The sequence below is a fragment of the Choloepus didactylus genome, chromosome 16 (genome assembly GCF_015220235.1).
Source record: "Choloepus didactylus isolate mChoDid1 chromosome 16, mChoDid1.pri, whole genome shotgun sequence".
Lineage (NCBI taxonomy): Eukaryota > Metazoa > Chordata > Mammalia > Pilosa > Megalonychidae > Choloepus > Choloepus didactylus.
In genome coordinates this window covers 23,602,393-23,623,850 of record NC_051322.1, presented here as the reverse complement: position 1 = coordinate 23,623,850, position 21,458 = coordinate 23,602,393, and the positions used below count along the sequence as shown (strand labels likewise).

General features: G+C 33.4%; 1 protein-coding gene across 4 annotated transcripts in view; it reads left to right on the top strand.

Moving 5' to 3' along the window:
* Nucleotides 1-21,458, top strand: part of WDR7 (WD repeat domain 7) — a 430,734-nt gene that overhangs the window by 153,125 nt on the left and 256,151 nt on the right. For 3 of the 4 annotated variants that reach the window (XM_037806351.1, XM_037806353.1, XM_037806350.1), the window contains exons 17-19: nucleotides 1,726-1,824; nucleotides 4,210-4,328; nucleotides 6,181-6,304. In XM_037806351.1, coding sequence (XP_037662279.1) covers nucleotides 1,726-1,824; nucleotides 4,210-4,328; nucleotides 6,181-6,304 — 342 coding nt within the window. The remainder of the gene's footprint in view (nucleotides 1-1,725; nucleotides 1,825-4,209; nucleotides 4,329-6,180; nucleotides 6,305-21,458) is intronic. The other variant, XM_037806352.1, reaches the window with a different exon arrangement.

Genomic DNA, 21,458 nt, shown 5'->3' with positions numbered 1-21,458 from the left:
AAAGGTAGAAACCATGGATTTTGCATCGAGTATATATATGCGCATGTGTGCATATATGTTGTTGCACAAGTTTATTTTCTTCTGTCTTTTCATGTGGCAATAAGCAGTTGAAGAGGCTCTCAGCTGTAAAATTACTTGCTTAAAGGACTTTCTCAAGTGAAATAATAGAACTTGTGTCTGTTCTATCACTATGTAGAAGCTGTGCTGAGACTATTTTTCCTTACGTTTTCCTATTCCTTAATAAGAGAAGCAAATTGATAGTTGATGTAGCAGCTTTTTTGTTTTAAGAAATAAAATGCTTCATTATATTTTGTGGTATAAATCTTCAATATTCAGTGCCACACATAACTTTTCAGATGTATTATTTGTCATTAAACCTTGAGCATTCATTTTGGAAGTGATTTTTTTCCTCTTTATTTCTGTTGCTGATTTTTCTAAGTGTGGCCAACTGGAAAAGCTCAAGCAGAATTTAAGTTCAGTATTTTCAATGAATTGTGCAAATAGTTCTAGATTCTGAATTTTCAGTTGTGCTGCCCTAAGATTTCTATACTAGATGACAGACCCAATGCTGAAAGCCTTTATGTTACTTTTTGTGAACTTCTTTTAGTTCTACTGTTTACCTCACACGTGCCTGATTGACATTATGATGCATTCGTGTGGAAATTATGAAAAAGTTGTTTTCATGCAGCTGTCCTATAGTTACAAAAGAACTTCACTGCATGAAAAGCAAACATATCGTTCAGCAGACAATGCTTAATCTGTTCAGGAGCCCAAACCTATTGCTGTTAATGACAGAAGAAAGGAGAGGGATTAATTTGAAGATGCTTGTGCATGACATATGGTAATTTCTCCATAGGAAGGAAGTGTCAAATGGTGACCTCTAAATCTTAACATTGACCTCCAGTTGTAGAATGTGTGTGCCATACGGTCCTTTTGCCTTTTCATATGATAATTTTAAGCTGGAGCATTTTTCTGGTAGCATATTTTTTTTTTATTTGGTGCATCTATGCTATAAGAATTATAAAATTCGCAAGTGTTTTTAGAATATATTGCATTTGCATTGTAAAAATAATTTTTAAACTCTTAAGAAGGAAGTTATGTTAGGATTCTCCTAACAAGAGCTAAGTATAGTGTGTGTGTGTGTGTGTGTGTGTGTGTGTGTGTGTGTGTTGCATGTTCTTTACAAGTTGATATATTTTAAGTTGTGTTTTTTATAAAATTAATGTGGAAAATTGACATGATCTTGGTGGATATTTGAGATATTTAAAAATAATTAGCACTTAATGTAAGAAAATAAGTTATTAGGAGAATGTAATTGATGTAATTGACAATATATAGACCAACATAACCTTTTTCATTATGTGATACAGTTTTTAACCTGAATTACGTTCTTGCTAATTCTTAATATGTTTTCCATTGTTTTCATCATATCCTTAGTTATGTTAGTTATTTTGCACTAGATGACACATAATTCAACTATAATATTAAGTAGATTTTACTTTAAGAGAAAATTGAACTATATTGTGATTCCTATTTAATAGAATATATCACTTCTCTGCTATAATCCTAATATCATGCCCTTCTGATTAAAACATTATTTTTCAGTTCTACATTCACTATATTTTGCCAAGTCTGTTTTTCATTTTTCACTAATTCTGAGCTTTTTTTCAGAAACCACTGTACTTCAATTCTCTCCTCTTTATTTCTTCTGTTTTCCTCTGCAAGTTGCTGCACCTGTCGTTTCCTCTCGGTCTGATGCTGATCACTCTGGCTCTGACCCTGCTTCTACTCCTGCTTTACATACCTGTTTCTTAGTAAATGAAGGTATTTCTCTCTCAACTTTCTAACAACTTTCTTTCAATCTGTGCTTTATTCTAATATGACATGTTCTTTTTTATCTATTTTATACATTCATCTGCTTTGTTATGTATGAGATCCTAGAATTCCTTTTTATAACTTTATTTGCTGGTATCAATGAGAAGGGCCAGTTATAAATTGTAATGTTACTTCTGGATGGCATAAACCATGTTTCCTCTAATCTAGAATTCTGTTAAGGAAATATGAACATGTAATCTTTGACATGAAGTAGGTATTACAAGGTGAATGGGTTTTCATGATGAAGATTTTGCCATGTGATCACTGGCATTAGAGCTAATGAATTTATTTTACATGTATCATTACTCTGTGACCAATACACTGCTCTCTTTACACAACCATGTGCCCTGGTTAAAGGGGAATAGGAGAGGTCTCTTAATTTACATTCTTTTTGAAAAGTCTTCAGATTGATGATTGACACCAGTGATTACACAGATAGCAATTCACCTATTTATCCTTCTTAATATTTTTGCTTTGGGCTGAGCAAAAAAATCTATAATTTAAGTTTTTTAAATGTAGTTAGGCTGTCATATTATCCCTGTGGAGATACAGATATGGAAAACAAAAATACTTTTTTGGATCTCTGAAAATGTGTATGGATCTACAAACCACCATTATTCCCCAGGAGCCACCTAGGATTATTTATATTGCTGGAGGCTTAATGGAACTTGTGAGTTCTGAGTTATTTCTATACTTTGTCTTTATTGTGGTTCTCAAGCTTCACCAGTTTGTATAATATATAAAGGAAATTTATCAAATCTCATATATGATCCAGAATGATTCTAACTCTGCACTGAAAAGTAATATTACCAGTCCATTTGAATGGAAGGAATGTACATTGTTTGTAGAGTACAGAGCCTATGTTAAAAGGACCATTCCTTCAGAGAGAAAACACAGGAACTTAAAAATGTAACTTCATTTTTTTTGTTGGTTTTCCCTGTCATAAACCTGAACTGAAAAGTTTGTATATTGAGACCACATTTTAGTAAAATAATAAGGTTCATATTTGTTAAGCTATTGTGAAAGATTGTTATTTGTTAATTCAGAAATAAGTTTTGGATGTCAGACTTTGATGAGAATCATCATCATATTAAAATTTTGCTCATTGATACACTTTATTTTATTATGAGAAATTAAAACATTTTAAGAAATTACTGGGTAATAATTTGGAAATATAAATAATACCCCTAAAAACAAATTGTAATTAAAAATGTGTGTGCGCTTCACCTTAATTAATGTAATTACATATTTATTCTGAGTTGATGAGAATTTCCTCACTGAAAGAATGAGTGTTAGATGGTGGCCCCTCTCTCTCTATCTGTGTCTCTCAGTCTCTCTCCATCTTTCTCTTTTTTGCAATTCCAATGATCAATTTGAGTTGTAGGGTAAGGCTTTTGTTGTTGTTTAGAGGACTGTGGTTTAGATTATTTCTCAACGTTGACTTGCTAAAATTCTGTGATCACATATAATTCATCTTGTATCATGATAGTGGACATTTTTACATCCATTGATTATATGTATTTAAATGTGATCCTCAGGAGGTAATGGTAATTACTGTGGATGATTAGTGGTCTCCTACATAATTTGGGAAGAATGAGGCATTTATTGTGTATATTTCAAACACCTTGAAAATAGGATTGAAATGTTTATTTGAGGATGTCTATATATTAGTACTCTTAAATATTGAAGTGGTATAAAGTGTTTATATTCTTTATATAATCAAGTTCCATATTGTGGATTAGAATTTTGGAAAAAGTAACTTTTATTCCCATAAAATTAATGATGTTCAAGATTTCTGTAAATTTGGATTGTCAAGTTTTTGGTGTTAGTAAGTTACTTATTTCAATTATGCTTCTGATTAAATACCTGGTTCATTTGGTAAGAAAGGGGATCAATAGTACCTTAATTAAAGGCCTTCTAACAGAGAAGGGATGACATGAACTTTTCTTTGGCTATTTGTGTGAATGCCTTAACTGAAAGTGGCTTTCAGTCTATAGCTGTACTGTGTTTATTTTTATGCTTTCTCCTGCTTCATGTATGTTTTATTTTAGAAGGGCTGTCTAGGGATGTGTTTTCCTTGTAGATTTCTGGAATATTTTATGTAGATATTTATTTTTATTTGTTTTAGACTTTGAGAGTTCTTTTAGGTATTAGATACATGATTTGGAGATGAAATACATTTAGTGTAATTCTTCGTGCAAAATATCTAATAACAAATTGAAATCCTTTGTAACAATTTAGTGGGTCTATCTTTTTTTATATACTTAAAGAAAAACCTTTGAATTAGTGAAAGAAAAATATATAAAGTATTTGTAATATATTACATTTTAACAGGATGGAGTCAGTTGGCTGCTATGCACTGTGTTATGCTGCCAGACCTGCTGGGATTAGACAAATTTAGGCCACCACTTCTAGAGATGCTGGCTCGGAGATGGCAAGATCGATGTTTGGAGGTAATGTCAAGGTGATATTCACAGAAAATAAAAATGTTAAAAAAATGTAAAAAGGCATTAGACAGATTGAACAAAAATGTTAATGTTTATCTACTTTGTGTTATCACCTGTTTATTTTGTAAAAAAATTATGGATTAGTGATTTCCATGTTTTTCTCTTTCAATTTGTATATAAACAATAATGTTTCAAATGGTTTTGTTTTTTCTTTAGTCCAGTGGCTATTTGATAAAAAAAAAAAATTTCGTGTACTCTATGGAACTTTCTTAAGTATTTATTTATTTACATATTGTATACATACATGTGTACATACACATGTGCATAATATCTACCTACCTCCAAATCACACAGACAGGTATAATCACATGAATCAAATTCTAAGTGAATATCCATAGTCCAATGGCGGTTATGTATTATAGCAGTAGGAGAAGGTCTTTGGAATTAGAAGATGCGTGGGTTTAAATATCAGTTCTACTAATTATTAACTTTGTGACCCTGGGCAATTTACTTAACTTATTTGAGGCTCATTTATAAAGTGGGGATAATAATATATTCTTCATGGGATTGTATCAGGATCCAATAAGATAATGTAAATAAAACAGTAAGTACGGAGTTGGCACATAGGAGCTCAATAAGTGGTAGCTATTACTTCGTGTTAATGGGCATATGCTGTGTTAGATATTGCTTGGCATGTAATACCACCAGGAACTGGGAAACAGTTTATAGAGATTTTCCTTAATATGGCATTTGACCTACATAGCTGTGGCAGTTTGTTATCATTCAAGATTTTTAATCTGCCAAATATAAGTAACATTTATATTTGACCCTTTCCTGGGCTCTCTTCCCTTAACTCTAAGTGGGATTACAGCATTGCAAAATTTCATGATTTTTGCATTGAATTGTATTTGAATTCACTCCAAAAGCCAATTGTACTTGAAAACAGCTTTCAGGAAGCCTTGTATTCAGATGCTGCTGAGTTGCCTTTTCAGTTGTGAATTGTTAAAAAATTGATTGGTTCATTGCTTTGATAATTGACTAGATGCTTAGAGCTCATGCCTATGGAACTTTTGTCAAAATAAAAAAAAAAACTAAACTAAAACTGCAAAATACAAGTTGTGTGCCACAATGAAAGAAAAATTAAGATTTTTTTTTTAATTACTAGAGAAGTTACAGGTTTACAAAACAATCATGCATTAAATACAGGATTCCCATACCACCCTATTGAGATAATATAGTTTTGAAAAATGGTTTTCCTCTATAGAAATAAAAGTGGTTATGCCATTATATAGGAATATATTAACTTATTTGTTAAAAACAACTTATTTAAGTATGTCTTAGGTATATATAAATCATAATGTGGATTTATACCTACATGTTTGTGTAAACAGTGCCTACTTAATATAATGTAAAAAAATTCACTAGATAAGGGTAAATTTCTTCAGGCTAAAAGAGAAAACAAATTTAATAGCTCCAACAGTGACTTTTAGAAATAATATTTATATGGAAATTTAAATATTGAAAATGCTATATTAAACTGCAAGAATATTTTTAAAGTTTTTGGAAAATGAAGTTTTAAACCCAAAGCTGATTAAATGTTCACATAGTTCTGCCCATTTGTGTTAAAATATTCTTCAGTGAGATCATTAATTAAAATATCCGATGAATATCCAAGCACCCAATTTGTTACAGTTTAACTTAACTCATAATTTAGCTAGGAGTTTTTCTTATTTAAATAAAATGTATTGTTTGTATTTAGTAAGTGTGTTTCATTATGAACTTTTTTGTTTATGATAAACACTCACCTCACCAACTGGTACACTTTCTTTTTTTACATTTGGATCTGTGATCATCTTAGGTAAGAGAAGCTGCACAGGCCCTGCTTCTAGCAGAGCTGAGAAGAATTGAGCAGGCAGGACGGAAGGAGGCCATCGATGCCTGGGCTCCCTATTTACCTCAGTACATGGACCACGTCATATCACGTAAGAGTTCTCATGCTTTCTACAAAGCATTGCATGCATGTATAGAAAAAGTACCAGAAGTCACAAATCAGCATGCTACTCTCTATCCATAAAAGTGAATCATCTAACTTAAAGTAAAAACAAGGAATCCCCAATTTCTGCTTATTCATTTTCTGAATCTTTACAGTTTGAAGTTTGATAAGGAAGCAAAAGTTATCTAAGATCAAAATTTTGCTAACAGACTGGACCCTTGTAAAATTAATCCCCAATCAAGCATCCTACACTTTTTTTTTAAATGCATTTTTTTGTTGTGAACTTTAACATATGTACATAACAGTGATAACTTACAAAGTACTACTTAACAAATAGTTAGCAAATCTCAAAGCATGTCATGGGTCACAGTTCCACAATGTCAGCTATTTCCATTGTAAAATACAGCCTACATACAGAAGGGTGTTAACTTTCGATATACAGCTCAACAACACTTATATAAGTAATTTCAAAAATTGTTATGGGTAACAGTTCTACAGTTTCAGTTCTTTCCTTATTATGCAATATAGGGTATATTCAAAAAAGTGAAGACCCTCAAAGCACAGTTCGAGTAGCTATAGAGCAATCTCAAAGGCATCCTACCCTTTTTAACTCTAGCATCTGTCTCTGCCCATTGCATTGTTATGCTTGTGAGTGCCAGCTTATTAGATGGCTCCTCTGATGATACTCAAGTGCAAATATAAAATAGGTCCCTTACAAGTTGAAGTTGTGAATTATGAATCCTTGAAAAATAGAGATCTGGTAGAGTTAGACCAGTTTATTATTGAAAAATTTAAAAAGTAGGAAGGATTTTGACTAATGGGTTTTTCCAGAAAGAGTATACATTAAATGGATTGGGAAAGACTTTGGGAAAAATTGTTGAAACTTTTGAATATTTTTTGCAAAAATGACATCCTTTGTAATCATGCTAGTAAGTCAAATGTGCATTAAAGAAGGGTTGTACTGTGCTATAATATTTTTTTCTTTTCAAGAAAGGATGTTGTATCCCCAATTCATCATTAGATTCATTCTTTGTTCTTCTAAAAAAAGAGTTCACAATTAAAATCTTAAACTAAATTTTGATTCTAAGATAAAATAAATCAGTTTTTTTTTTTTTTTTTTTTTTTTTTTTTCTAAAGATATATCCTCCATCTTTAAACAATCTGTTTACTGTGAAAATCTGGCCTGGGTTTTAGGTTGATTCATTTTAGATGACCTTTTGCCAATATCAGCTATTCTTATTTATGAGATATTCATCATACATGTTCAGACAGACAGTTCATGATTGTACATGATGGAAATGAAAAACAAAATTAAGAAATGGTTAGGAACCAATTGTTTTAACTTGTCTAACTCTTCCAGATCTTTGTCAATGGTGACTATAGTGATTGTTTAGTAATTAGTTATGTTACCTTGGGCTCTTTGTTTAACTTTTCTTAGCCTCAGATTCCTCACAGATAAAATGAAGATGGTAGTCGTACTTAATAAGGTTATTATGAGTATAGATTGTGATAACCTTTGTTAAGCACATGGAATAGTGCCTAGTCCATAGTAAGCACTATACATTTGTTATAAAATAAATACACTCATAATCTATAAAAATACAAACATTTTGCATATAACCAAAATTTCACACATTATTAACTCCAATTAAAATTATTTAATCTATATTTACTGAATTGAGTGAGTATTGTTTTCATTTGCTTACCAGGACTTTTTCCATTTTGATAAAAGGAAATGAAATTGAAAGACCAAGGGGATCTTTAGAGTCCAAAGGACTCTATGTATTAGGTTTAAAATTCCTGTTTAAATATGTGTAGGTTTTTAAAATAAATATCCAGAAAAAAATGGTTAACAAAAATAAGATATTAATGAGAGAAACTATGCTTTCTTATTTCAACAAATAGTGTGAAACAATACTGTTTGTTCAGTAATGTGTAGTATTAACTTTATAATATTCCTGAAAATGGAATTGAATGGAAGAACCCCCAATTTAAGAACAAACTCTGAGCGTAGTACTGTACTAAATATTTTGAGGGTCAAAAGAGAAATAGAAAATGACATAGAGTTACAAAGCAGTTACACTCGAGTTGGAGAGATGTAACACTGCTAATGAAGTAACTGGAGAAGAAATGTAAGAAATCAGATAATCTAAAAGGTATATCAAGGGTAAGTGATAAAAGATAAGAGTATGATCTCTAGAATTGTTTTAGGATGAAACTAGACACTAGCAAATCACTAAAGATTCTTTTAAAAGGAGAATGCTATTATGGAAATATTGAGAAACATTTTCAAGATCTCTTTATTTAATGGACTAGTATAAAATGGGGGATGGATTAAAGTAGGATAAATAGCTGAGAGGCTGTGATAAATAGGGTTATGCAGCCCAGTCCTATATGTAGCTATGGCAGAATTGAATATAATTTTTAAACCTTGATTATAGATTGCTTATAAAGGACTAAGGAAAACATCAAAGATTAGTACAGTGCTATATCCTTGACAATTTGGGAAGAGAGGTGCCTTAACAATTAGAGTGGATGCCATTTTTTTTTTCCTGGAAAGAAAGGAATGAGTTAGCTCGAAGGTAAAAGCATAATATTGCCACAAATTACTCCCTGAAGCAATGATAAAAATACATATGTTACTAGGCTTGGTGAGAGTATTGAGATGAAAAGTCTGTTAGCAAATCCAGGGAGGATACACTGTTCTGGTTTGCTAAAGCTGCTGGAATGCAATATACCAGAAATGGAATGGCTTTTATAAAGGGGATTTATTAGGTTACAAATTTACGGTTCTAAGGCCATAAAAGGGTCCAAACTAAGGCATCAACAAGCGGATACCTTCACTGAAGAAAGGCCGATGGTGTCCAGAACACCTTTGTCAACTGGGAAGGCACGTGGCTGGCATCTGCTGGTCCTTTGTTCCCGGGTTGCATTGCTTTCTGCTTCTGATTCCAGTGGCTTTCCCTTTAAGCATCTGTGGATTTTCATTTAGCTTCTCCAGGGCAAACTCTGGGCTTCAGCTCCTAGCTTAGCATCTCCAAATGCCTTTCTGTCTGCATCTCCAAGCTTCTGGGACTGTATTGGCTCTAAGCTCTCTCGCTCTGTCTTTCTCCCTAAGCTCTCTTAAGGACTCCAGTAAAGTAATTAAGGTCTGCCTTGAATGGGCAGAGTCACACCTTCATGGAAATAATATAATGAAAAAGTCCCACCCACAGTTGGGTGGGGTCCATCTCCACAACCTAATCAAAAGATCCCATCCACAATAGGTCTGCCCCCACAAGAGTAGATTAAAAGAACATAATCTTTTATGGGGTACATAACTGATTCAAAACAGAGCATACAGTATAAGTAAAATGATAATACCTACCATTAATTGAATATTTTTTCTGTGTCAGGCTTTATGCAAAGTACTTGGTCTATATAATTTCGTTTAAACCATTGCAATAACTGTGTAAAATAGGTTCTCTTATCCCTCTTTATTTTTTTGTAGATGTGTTAACTGAGGCCAAGAGAGATTAAAGAACTTTCTGAAGGTCTCAGTTACTAAGTCGTAGTTAGACACCAAAACTCATTCTCTTAACCACTATTTATTCAATCCTGCTTCCCTTGACTTTCTTGAATCCATTGGGAATGGAGGTGGACATGGAGAAATGTGCAAATATTTGGCTTAACTAATAGTGCTTTCAGATAGGGTCCTTTCCAACCATATTAAATTTAGCAACAGCAACAAAAGGGCAGAAAAATATCTTAGAAAATTACTCTTTGATGGTTCTCATTGTAGTTTAATAAACGCTAACTAGATTGCTCTTAGGTCAAATTTAAACCTTTCTATTTAAGTAATTAAAGTCCATGTATTTTGTTATAGTTTCATGGATTTATAAATTAACTGAGCACACACTGACTCACTTAGAATTTTAATCTTGGCACTTTCTGTTTATAACCAAAAAGAAATAAAGAAAAATGCATTCTGCACATATCTAAAATAGCACACACTAACAACTCCTGATAAAATGTATTAAATCTTTTCTTGAACCTTTATATTGACTGAGTGTAAAATTAATTTTAGTTTGCTTTACTGGGAGCTTTCTATTTTAATAATAGGATGTCAGGTGAAAGGGGTGGGAATTCTGAACATATGAAAGGAAAAGAAAGCATAAAACAAATGAGGATTGACCACATAGGACTGTTGAACAGGTTTGCTGGCCAACGGGATCAAAAGGTTAGGAGCCAGTTGGTGGACAGCCTACACCTGCCATCCACGTGCTTTTAGTGAAATCACCTCTACAATTGTCATTAACGTTTGAGTAGGTGATTATTATAGCAAATTGCAGCATTAAGCATTGTTTTAGAAACTTAAAATCTAATTTCAGAATTCAATCATGAAAGCAGGTAAAATATTAAACAATATATCTGGTAATGAATGCATTACTTATTTTCTTATAATTTAATCATCCTAAACATTTAAAAATATGCAATAATAGCCTAAGCAATATTGGCATCTCCTAACTTAGGACCAAGCTTTGTTCTAAGAGTCCTTTTGTTAGATGTTTGTCTTAAACTCAGAAAATACTCTTACCTGAAGCCATGTTAGACAATCTCATCTTAGAGATCTGAAGTCTAAGGCTTAAAGTGGGCAGTGATTTTCCCTGGGTTCACAGTCAGTAAGTGATTGAACTAGGAGAAGATAGGAATTCATGTTATCTGGCTTCTGGCCTACTGCTTTTCTTTAGATTCTCAAACAAATCTGTAAGACTTTTATTGGATGATATATCTAAACAAAATACCAGAAGATGCCAGTCAATATGAAAAAATCGTGGCCAGTTTTGAATTCCTGGAACACTTCACCTCCCTGCTGCTCATTCCTGCTCACATAATTTGGACTCTCCTGTGTGTTCCCTCTACCACCAGACAGTTGGAGGGGACTGAGGATAGCTTAGCTGGGGTGCATTGAGGGGAAATGATTAAGTAGCATGTGAGCTATATGGATGAGAAAAAAAAAAAGTGGTTGGTGAGTGGGGGTGGGCCACGACAGTGTAGTTGTGAAACCATGCTTCTTTACTTCTGATAACCCATTTGCCAAAGATTGTTGCTTGAAGCGATAACTGGGTTATAATGAAGAACCAAAGTCCATAAGTTACTTTCTCTTCCCCACACCTGCCAAACTAGAGGTTAACTCTTGTTCATTATTGCCCAGATGACATTATTGCTGCTGCCAGGTTCTCTGCCCACTTCTCAGGATTGCTGAGAGGACTAAATGAGAAACTTTTTGTAAAATGTCCAGCACAGTGATTAATATTAGTATATGTTGGCTGGTTGTATCCTTTCCTTTCCTACCCTGGCTTCTGTAGTTTTGTCCTCCTTACTGCTGCTGCCTCAGAATTCACTTTAATTTCTATTGCCTGGGATTCTGACAGTAGACGGGGAGGAAAAGGGAGCAGTCATCTGCCGTAACTGAAAAGCCAGTTCACAGATTTTGGTAAGAACCAAGTCCTGTTGGAGTGATAGGAGAATTTTGCTTCAGGGTATGGAGCTCTGTCCTTGAACCACTAAGCAAACATTATTTTATCCCTTCCAAATGCAGTCAGTATGTAAATTTTTGATGCCCAGTTTCTGATAGAAAATTTGTGGATAAGAGCATTGTGATTCTTATTCTGATGGGTGTAGGACTTGAGTTATAAATAGAGCAAATATTCTTATAATACTGAATTCTATAAATATTGCCAATGTTTTCCAACTCATCATTCTTGAGCATAGTATTTATTATCACTTTTAATGTTCCAAACATTTTTTAAAATTCTGTTGATTATTCTTACTAAAGAGACATTGCTGTATTATTCAATGAAGGTAAAATGTTAGAAATTATCTGAGATTTATTTTAAAGGGAAGATGTTTTGGGGAACCGAATTTTATATATTTCTTATTTGTGACATTCTGCATGTAGTATTTTGATAATTGACTTTTTTAGGAGGTCAGGCACCTGCTAGTTTATGAAATATACCCACACTTGCCCTTCATTCCGGGCAGTGACTGCTGAGAGGTAAATGGTGATGGTTCCTCATCTGCTTTGGCCTGCGTTGCAGAGTGACCTTAAAGGGCATGAGGTCACACGTGTAATTATTTCCTGTACATTGTATTCTGGTTGCTCATAGTGGCTCATCTCCTCCTTTAGTTTCAGAGACATTAAACACGTAAAAGTCACAACCATTATATAAATCAAAACCTCTTCTAAAGAGGGTGCGGTTGTAATTTTATGCAGTTATGGCTAATGTATTAATTTGCAAATTTGTCACCTCAGATATTGATAGAAGGATGTGTAACATCGTGTTTAATACATATTGATGTCATCGGAAACACAATCCTTTGTTCTTATTGAGTCCCTGCCTTTTTAGCTTCCTTTTGTATTAAGGTTACCGGGGTTAGGCTCGTCTTTTTTAACCCCCTTGGAAACAGAATAGGATTTCTTTGTTCAACGAAAGACATTCCTATTAAGTGTTTTGGGTTTGACTTTCAGCAAGACCCACTGTAATACCTATTTTAACCTGGAATTGAAGTCACTTTTCTGATGATTATAAAATAATGGTCATTCTGAGCACAAATGTGGTTGGACCAACAATATGTAAGAAGGTAAGATGGAACTATATATTATAGAGGTAGTGGAAAAGTATATTGTAACTGGTAAAAATACTTTAAATATTAGTGTATTTTTTGGTAGGCAGGTATTTTCAGTGTTTGTTGTTGGGGAGAGGCTGGGAAAGGACAGGGAGAGGTTCTGATAAATATGATTTAAGTTAATTGAGTCCTTCCACCCCAAAGACCTTAAACTACACAGTATTCCTTCCTTTTTTTATAAATGCCTCAGTTATTTGGAATAGCCTGAGACAATCTTGGGAATGACTTTCTGGATAACTGAAGGTTTAAAAATCACTAGGTGCTTGGATTTTTTTTTTTTAATTTTAACCGTTTTTGTTGGAATATTTCAGGAAGGTAATTGTATGTAGCTCTGGCTTTTAAAACCTCTTCTCAGTAATCAGAATTGTTGTTTTGGCTTGTGCTGTGAAATTACAGCCACTTGCTTTATTGAAAAGTGTGGCCCTGCTTATCTGAACATGCAAGTCCCAGATCGATATGCCTCTTGCATTTCATATTCTATATGTAAAATAATTATTCTTCCTTGTCTTCTTATTGTCTCTTCTTATTTTTTATTTCTAATGTTCTTGGAGTGTGGAAGCCAGATAACCAAGCTTATTTGAGAAAAATATAAACAGAGAGTAAATTGACTACAAATGAAGTCTCCCTGATGAAAAAATACCCAGGCTTTAGTGTAAGCACTTTGTGGTGTCCCTGCTGGCTGCTCACATTCTGCTTTCTCGCCTGTCTTTTGTTGTATTTTGGATACATCTTTCTTTGGGGGTCAGAATATTCTAGTTAAGAAGGAAAAACAATTTGGTTACTCTTGAAGAACTGATATTTCTAAAATATTCCTTTTGTAATACCTATTTTGCAAATCAGCCGAAGGATGAGGTTCCTTAGAAATATTTGGAATAGTTGTCTAGTGTTCACAAAGCCATTTGGAAATGCTTGTGCATTGTGAGTAGAAAGGAAAAGTATTAAATTCTGACTGAGTGATATGCACAAAAAGTACTTATATAAATATAAGTACTTATATAAATATGTGCTGTGGGAATTTTTATATTGTGAGGCAGAAAGCGTTTGTCTTGAGACAAATTATGTTATGCAAAGCACACTTTATCGGTATTGTATCTGTTTGCAGGGTTTCATTGTGACCTAAGGGATCTGTTCCTCTTTTTACTTCCAGAGTGTCAGAGCTATTGAGCTTAATTTTAAACACTCTATACTGATCATGTATTTAACAGCATTAAACGGTTGTACTTAACTATATTTGGCCACTAGCCTAACGTAATAACAATGAAATTTCTTCTTAATTGGTCACAAGTATCTAAAAGAATATCCTTTGGTTTCAGCGATTTGAGTGCTTTGAGGTAATAGTTAATATTCTTGTAATTGTCTTCATATCCATTCTACAAATCTTGGCAATTTGAGTAGTAAGGTGACAAATTAAAAAATGAAAGCATCGCTGGATGGGTTGGTTGTTTAGACTTTACTTCTAAGTAAAGTAGAGTAAAAATAAACAGAAAACTCTTATCGATTGATGCCATAAGTTAGCAATGCCACAGGATTGAGCTACGTCCTGCTGTCAGGGAACTCCTCTGTAAAAGAGGCAGTATAAAAATGTAGCTAACAGTCTGGCTTTCCGTTATCAGTAGGAGCTGGGTTACAACTTGCCTCTTGTATAACAGTGAGGAGAGATGAAGGAATTCCATCGTGTGGAGACCCCCTTGCCTGCCTCTTTCCCTCTCATCCCACTTAGGCAAGAGTGGTAATTGTCTGGCTCCTGTTGAAAAGCTTCTGGAGCTGTAAGGATTGAAATAATATCAAACATTTTCTCATGTCCCCTTCTTTGTCTCTTTCACAAGTCTCTCCTTCCCCTTGCCTTTAATGCAGAAATGTGTTCTCTCTCCTAAAAGTTGTAGTTGGTGGCAAGGTCCTGAGAGACATGACTGACTTTATTTGAGGTGTTTGTACATTTGCTATGTGCTTGAAGAAGTTAAAGGTACTTAAGCCTATGAAGATTATTTTATAAAAGAAAAGCTCTTTCAACCTGTGACATTGTTTTTCTTTCCTTTTTTTTTTTTTTAAAGAAAGTGGTGTTCAAATGGAAATGCCTGATATACCTTTAGCTGAGTTTCTAGTGGCCTTTGCTATAATAAATGACCCAATATTAGTTGCTCTGAAGAGTATGATATTGATTTGTGCCATTAGTCTCTTGCTGATTTGCTGAAGAACAAAAATTTATAATGCTGATGCAAATAAAATACTTTACAAAACATTGCACACGAATACGGGAACATGTCTTTGTAATAGAACAAATGTTTAGTAAGCTTTTAAATATAAATTTTCTTTATTCTGATACAGATAATTCTAGTACAGATTTTCAGAGTTCTGTTCAACTCAGTTCTGTTCAACATATTTTTACAGAATAAAAATCTGAGCTGATAATATTCTGACATTTTAGATCTCAGAAGCTGAATATGCACAAATCCAGTTTTTCTTGGGTTGTGAGAAATTTACAATTTTATACCACATTTCTAATTTTATTATTTCTTTATTGCTGATTGGTCATTATATGTATTTACATTGTTTTAATTTTATTTCAAAACCTTGTGATCTGCACGTGACAGAATAAATCATATGGTTTGGGAGAAAACAGTAACTTTAAAATTACTGTAAGAAAATTATGTAAACCTATTTTACCTTAATATTTTGATTGTAATAGTTAATGGTAGACTTTGTTCTAGTGTGGTTTATAATGTCTGAGATTAAATTGATCAAATTATACTAAAATATCTGCTTAATCCATTCTCCCTTCCCATTTTTTAAAAAAATGATGTTTTATATTTATATTGTATTTTATTTTTCCTTAGTAATATTGTCCTAATGATTTATTACTTATATTATCTATTTTTATTACATTAATTCTGATAAAAATATGTATTTTAAATGTGTTTTAATATTTATAAATGGTTTCATCATGCATGACATTTGCAGACTTGGTTAATATTTTAGCACCTCTAGTACACAAACATAAAGAAAAAAATTTATTTTATTGGTTTGAGCACCCGAATTGACCCCAGCAAGATTGAGATTGATCTGTTTCTTTCAGCCTGTTAAATGCCAATCCAGTCATCTGTAACAGTACTTAGTATTTTTATAATTTTTCTATACATATTTTCTGGATTCTATAAAACTTACTATCACTTGAAAAGATTTTCCTTGCTTGATTTAGAGATGAGAACAACGGCAATCACCTATTTTATTGCTTGTTGTTTTGAAAAATTGTTTCCACAGTCATTGTCAGTACTATAATCACAGTTCTTTTTTGTGCTCCTTATGAAAGGACTTTACATTTTACTAGGAAAAGATGATGAGAACTTAGACTAGAGAAGAGCCAGCTTTGGGAAATGGGCATAGAAGAGGAGGGATGGTTCTTAACACATGAATATCCCTGCTGACTTTAAGACATATGATTAAATTACATCCGTCTAATAATTAAACATGATTGAGCTATTTTAAGATAGCGTGAGTGTAGAAATATATACATTAGCTTATTTTTGAGATACCATTATATCTCAGGCATCAGGTGAAGAAGGTTTTTCCTTTACTCTTTCCCAGGGAGTTGGTTAGCATGGCTTACTCATATTTTGTTTTTTGTTTTTTTTTTCCCCCTGAATCAAAAGTTCAGTCTTTAAAACAAATAATAGCAAGGCCAGAGAAACTAAACTGGGAATGAATCTCTGAATTCTGGATGATAGGTCATGCTTTAGGCATTTGTATCTTAAGCTACAGAGTCATGGTGCATTTAATGAAATATTTACTTAGGGTTTAAAGTGACTACATAATCTCAGATGTGACCCACTTTTAAGCTATCATCAGGATTTTGAGAGCATCCCAAGCTTTTCCCAGGTAGAAGTGGATGGGACACTTGGGGCTGGAAGCCTTGTCCATTCTGATTCATCACTGCACTCCTGTGAGGAAGGGAGTCCAGTGTGGTGGTTCTCAAGAGGAGGGGCGGGAGGGGAGAGTTTTGAAAGGTGATTCTCCTAACCCTATTGTGTTCTCAGCCAGGGATTGATCTATATTTATTCATTTCATAATTTCCAAATCAGATGAAAAAACTTAGGGGAAAATTCTATTTTTTCAAAGTACTCTTCTAATGATGTGTAAGTGACTAATTTACTAAATCAGATGATTGGTCAGGAGGTCCAGTGGAAAGAAAGGCGTCAGATGATCTGGCACCTTACCCTGTTTCACCATGAATTGGCTGTACCCCCAGATAGATAAAATAGCATCTGCACTTCCTCATCTGTATCACAAGTTTCTTTTTATGTGAAATGAGGGGAATGAGCAAATTTGTGTTTTTCGAACATTTTAGGTAATAAACTTTTATGTGAAATCTTAGCCAGAGTTCCAATATATAAAACAGATTAAAAACTATCAAATTGTTTTTTTAGAGAGTTTAAATCCTCTTTTTTTTTTTCTTTTTTTTTAAAGTGAAAAATGCTTCATTTCTTGTGTGGTGAAACACTCTGGAGTTCTATCTACCACGTCTGGAAACTACAGAACTGTCTCTTTACTAAACGCCTCCCTGGGCTAACAAATGATATCCTCCCTTCCCCCCCACTCTCATAGACGTATACATATAAACACACACACAGTGATACAGTTAGTAAATAGTCAGTACAAACTTACCCTTCTTTAGGATAATTCCTAATATTTGTTACGCAGGACAGCTTCCTGTTTCTCTACAACTCTTAAGATTCTGTATGGCATCCTGAGAATTAATTCTTACTATTTCTTCAGAAAATCACTGTGTTTTTGTAATAGAGCTTCATAGTAGGTTGCTACACATGCTCATGGCCCTGTGGGGTTCACGGATGATCATGGTGAACAGCGGAAGTATGCTTTCTTGGAGTTTACCATTTAAACACACGAGGAGAGTAACGTGATGGGTTAGATTCTTGTTTTGTTTTGTTGCTTTTGACCAAAACACTTTTAAATGCTTCTTACAGAAGCAAGCTTACCTCTTCCTTTTCTGTTATGTACCACACCATCCTCAGTAGTGATTGGTAGGTAAGAAGGTAGGCAGCTGGGGAGAAAACACATCCAACAGGAATTATTTTAAGGAATTGAATTAACCTTTAATCAGAAAATCTTTTTTTCTTATTCTTCTTGGAGTTACTGCATAGAGATGTTGGGATGGTTTGTTAGATGATTTATTTGAATATTAGGCTTAACTTCATGGACTGGTTTGGATGAAAGATATATGTGCTTTCCTGTTTAATTTTTAAAAACTTTCTATTTTGGAATACTTCAAACATATGTAAAAATAGAGTAATTTAATGTAATGCTAGCTTCAGCAACTCATGATCAATCTTATTTTATCTATACCTGTCTTCCCCAATCCCACCCAATTATTTTGAAGCAATTCTTAGACACAGTATCACCTCAGTGATGAATATTTCAGTTTGTATCTTAAAACATAAAGATGCTTAAAAAAAAAGTCAATACCATTATAATACCTAAAAAATTAAAACTAATTTCTTGATATTATCAAATAAATCAGTCACTTTTTATATTTCCCCAGTTGTCTCATAAGTTCTTTTTTTTTTTTTTCCAAGTCTACGTGTTTGTTTATTCCGTTTAGAATTCAAATGAGTCCTATAATGCAGTTTGTTGATATGCCTTTTAAATTTCTTTCAATCTGTAGGGTCCCTACTTACCTATATACCCAACTTTCTTTATCCCCTGTCTTCTTACCTCCCCCCTTTCCCCTTTACCTTGTAATTTGTTTGTGAAAGAAATTAGGGAATTTGTACTGTGATGATCTTTGCCTTTCTTTTCATTACAATGGCAAATCCTGATATTCAAATTCTAGCATAACCTTCATTTATTAAATTCTCCCTAATCAACTGTTTGATACCCTGAGTTTTCATGAAGGAAGTATTATTATGAATTCATGAATTGAAACATGATTTGATCCATTGTAGATTTTGTTCTTACCATTGTTCAGATTGTCCCATCTTTGGTCAGTGGGAGCCTCTTCAATCAGTTCCCAAATCCTTTTGCTGTGACCCCAGTAGTCTTTGATACCTCACTTGCTGACAAGATATTCTAGGCTTATCTTGTGCATTTCCTGACTCAGATCTGAACCAGCTCATGAAGGAGCCTTGCTTCCTTCTTATGGAAAATGGTGTTTTAAGATCTCAAATTTAGTGCTAGAGGTGCTCTTTGTTATTTGATTGTTCACTATTGCTGGGTCTCTTGGTGAACAGAAGCATACACATTTTCATTGTATCTTAAAATATACATAAGACTTTGAATTTATACTGATATATACCATTATATTTCAGAATTTTTAATTTCAGTAAGGTTATATCTGTACCTACTTTCTCCCACTCTTATAATCCTGGTTCTAAATGACATTTGTGTGATTACTCATTTGCTTTTTCTCAGAATACATACATAACAGTTCAGAATATTAACACTACCATAAACAATATAATTACTAAGGACATTGTGTGAGTGTGTTTTTTGTTTGTTTGTGTGTGTTTGTTGCAGTTCTTTTCCACTAGAGATGGGCATGTTCCACTGTAGATGTACAAGTTAAATTATTGTGCTTAAAAATCCCTTGAGACTAGTTCCTCATACATTTAGGTTCATTTGTTTCATTTTGCTTCATTTTGCTATCAATTTTTACATTTTCTTTAAAATTTGTTTTTATAGTTGTGTAAAATGTTTACATGATTCCAAAGTTAAAAAAAAAAAAGTGTATTCAGAGAAGTTTGGTTTCCATCCTCTCATGTGCTCTATTTCCTTTCTGTCCTAACTGGTAATCATTTCTTTTTGTTTATTCTCCTGTTCCTTTTTGTAACATAAGCAATTATGTGTATTATCCATATACCTCGTTTCCTTAGCTAATTGCACACTATTCACACTTATTTTCACCTCACTTTTTCACTTACCATATCCTAGAGATCATAATCTGGAGACAATTTATATCTGCCCCCCTTTAATAACTGTGTAGTATTCCATTTGGTGGGTGGACTATGTCTTATCCAATAAGTTTCCTATTGATGGACATTTGGGTTGTTCACAGTCTTTGATATTATGGATAGGGCTGCACGTAGCCTTGTGATATGTCTTTTCATTTTTTTTACAATATATCTTGGATTCGTTCCTGGAGATGGGATTGCTGGTTCCAAGGGAAAATGCATAATGTAAATTTGTTAGATATTGCCAAGTTCTTTAGCACAGAGGGGGTTCCATTGTGCATCTTCAACAGTAGTGTGAGAGCCTGTTTTCCTGCGTTTCCAGTAGAGCATATTGCCATGCTTTTGGAATTTTGTCTTGGGTATATAAGAATTGAAATATCAGTTTTGTGTTATTTTGTATTTTGTTTGTTTGTTTGGAGCAAGTTTAACATCTTTTTCAAATGACTAAGCATCTTCTGCATTTCTTTTTTTTTTTTTTAAGTTCAATATTATTGAGATTATTCACATACCATACAATCATCCAAAGTGTACAATCAGTTGCTCGTGGCACCACCACATAGCTGTGCATTCATCACCACAATTAATTTTTTTTCAATTTTTAGAACATTTTCATTACTCCAGAAAAGAAATAAAAATAAAAAAGAAAACTCAAATCCTCCCATACCCCTAACCCCCATCCATTATTGACTCATACTATTGGTATAGTGCATTTGTTACTGTTGATGAAAGAATGTTAAAATACTACTAGCTGTGGTACGTAGTTTGCAGTAGGTATATTTTCCCCTGTATACCCCTCTATTATTAACTTCTAGTTATAGTGTCATTCATTTGTTCTAATTCATGAAAGAGATTTCTAATATTTGTACAGTTAATCATGGACATTGCCCACAACAGGATTCACTGTTTTATACATTCCCATCTTTTAACCTCCAACTTTCCTTCTGGTGACATACGTGACTCTAAGCTTCCCCCTTCCACCACATTCACACACTGTTCAGCACTGTTAGTTATTCTCACAATAACATGCTACCATCACCTCTGTCCATTTCCAAACACCTAAGTTCAACCTAGTTAAACATTTTTCTCATAATAAGCAACCGCTCACCATTCTTTAGCCTCTTTCTATATCCTGGTAACTTATATTTCACGTCTATGAGTTTACATATTATAATTAGTTCATATCAGTGAGACCATACAATATTTGTCCTATTGTGTCTGACTTATTTCACTCAATATAGTGCCCTCAAGGTTTCTTCATCAACCCGTTTTTTTTTTAAGATGGTTTTGTTCACATACCATACATTCCATCCTAAGTAAACAATTGATGGCTCCCTGTATAATCACGTACTTATGCATTCACCACCACCATCAGTGTCTAATATAAGGACATTTCCATTTCTTCCACAAAAAAAGAGGAAGAGTCAAAAAAGGTAGAGAGACAAAAGAACAAGAAAAAGAAAGAAAAAAAAAAAAGAAAAAAAAACAGCTAAAAAGCAACAAAAGAAAAGATAA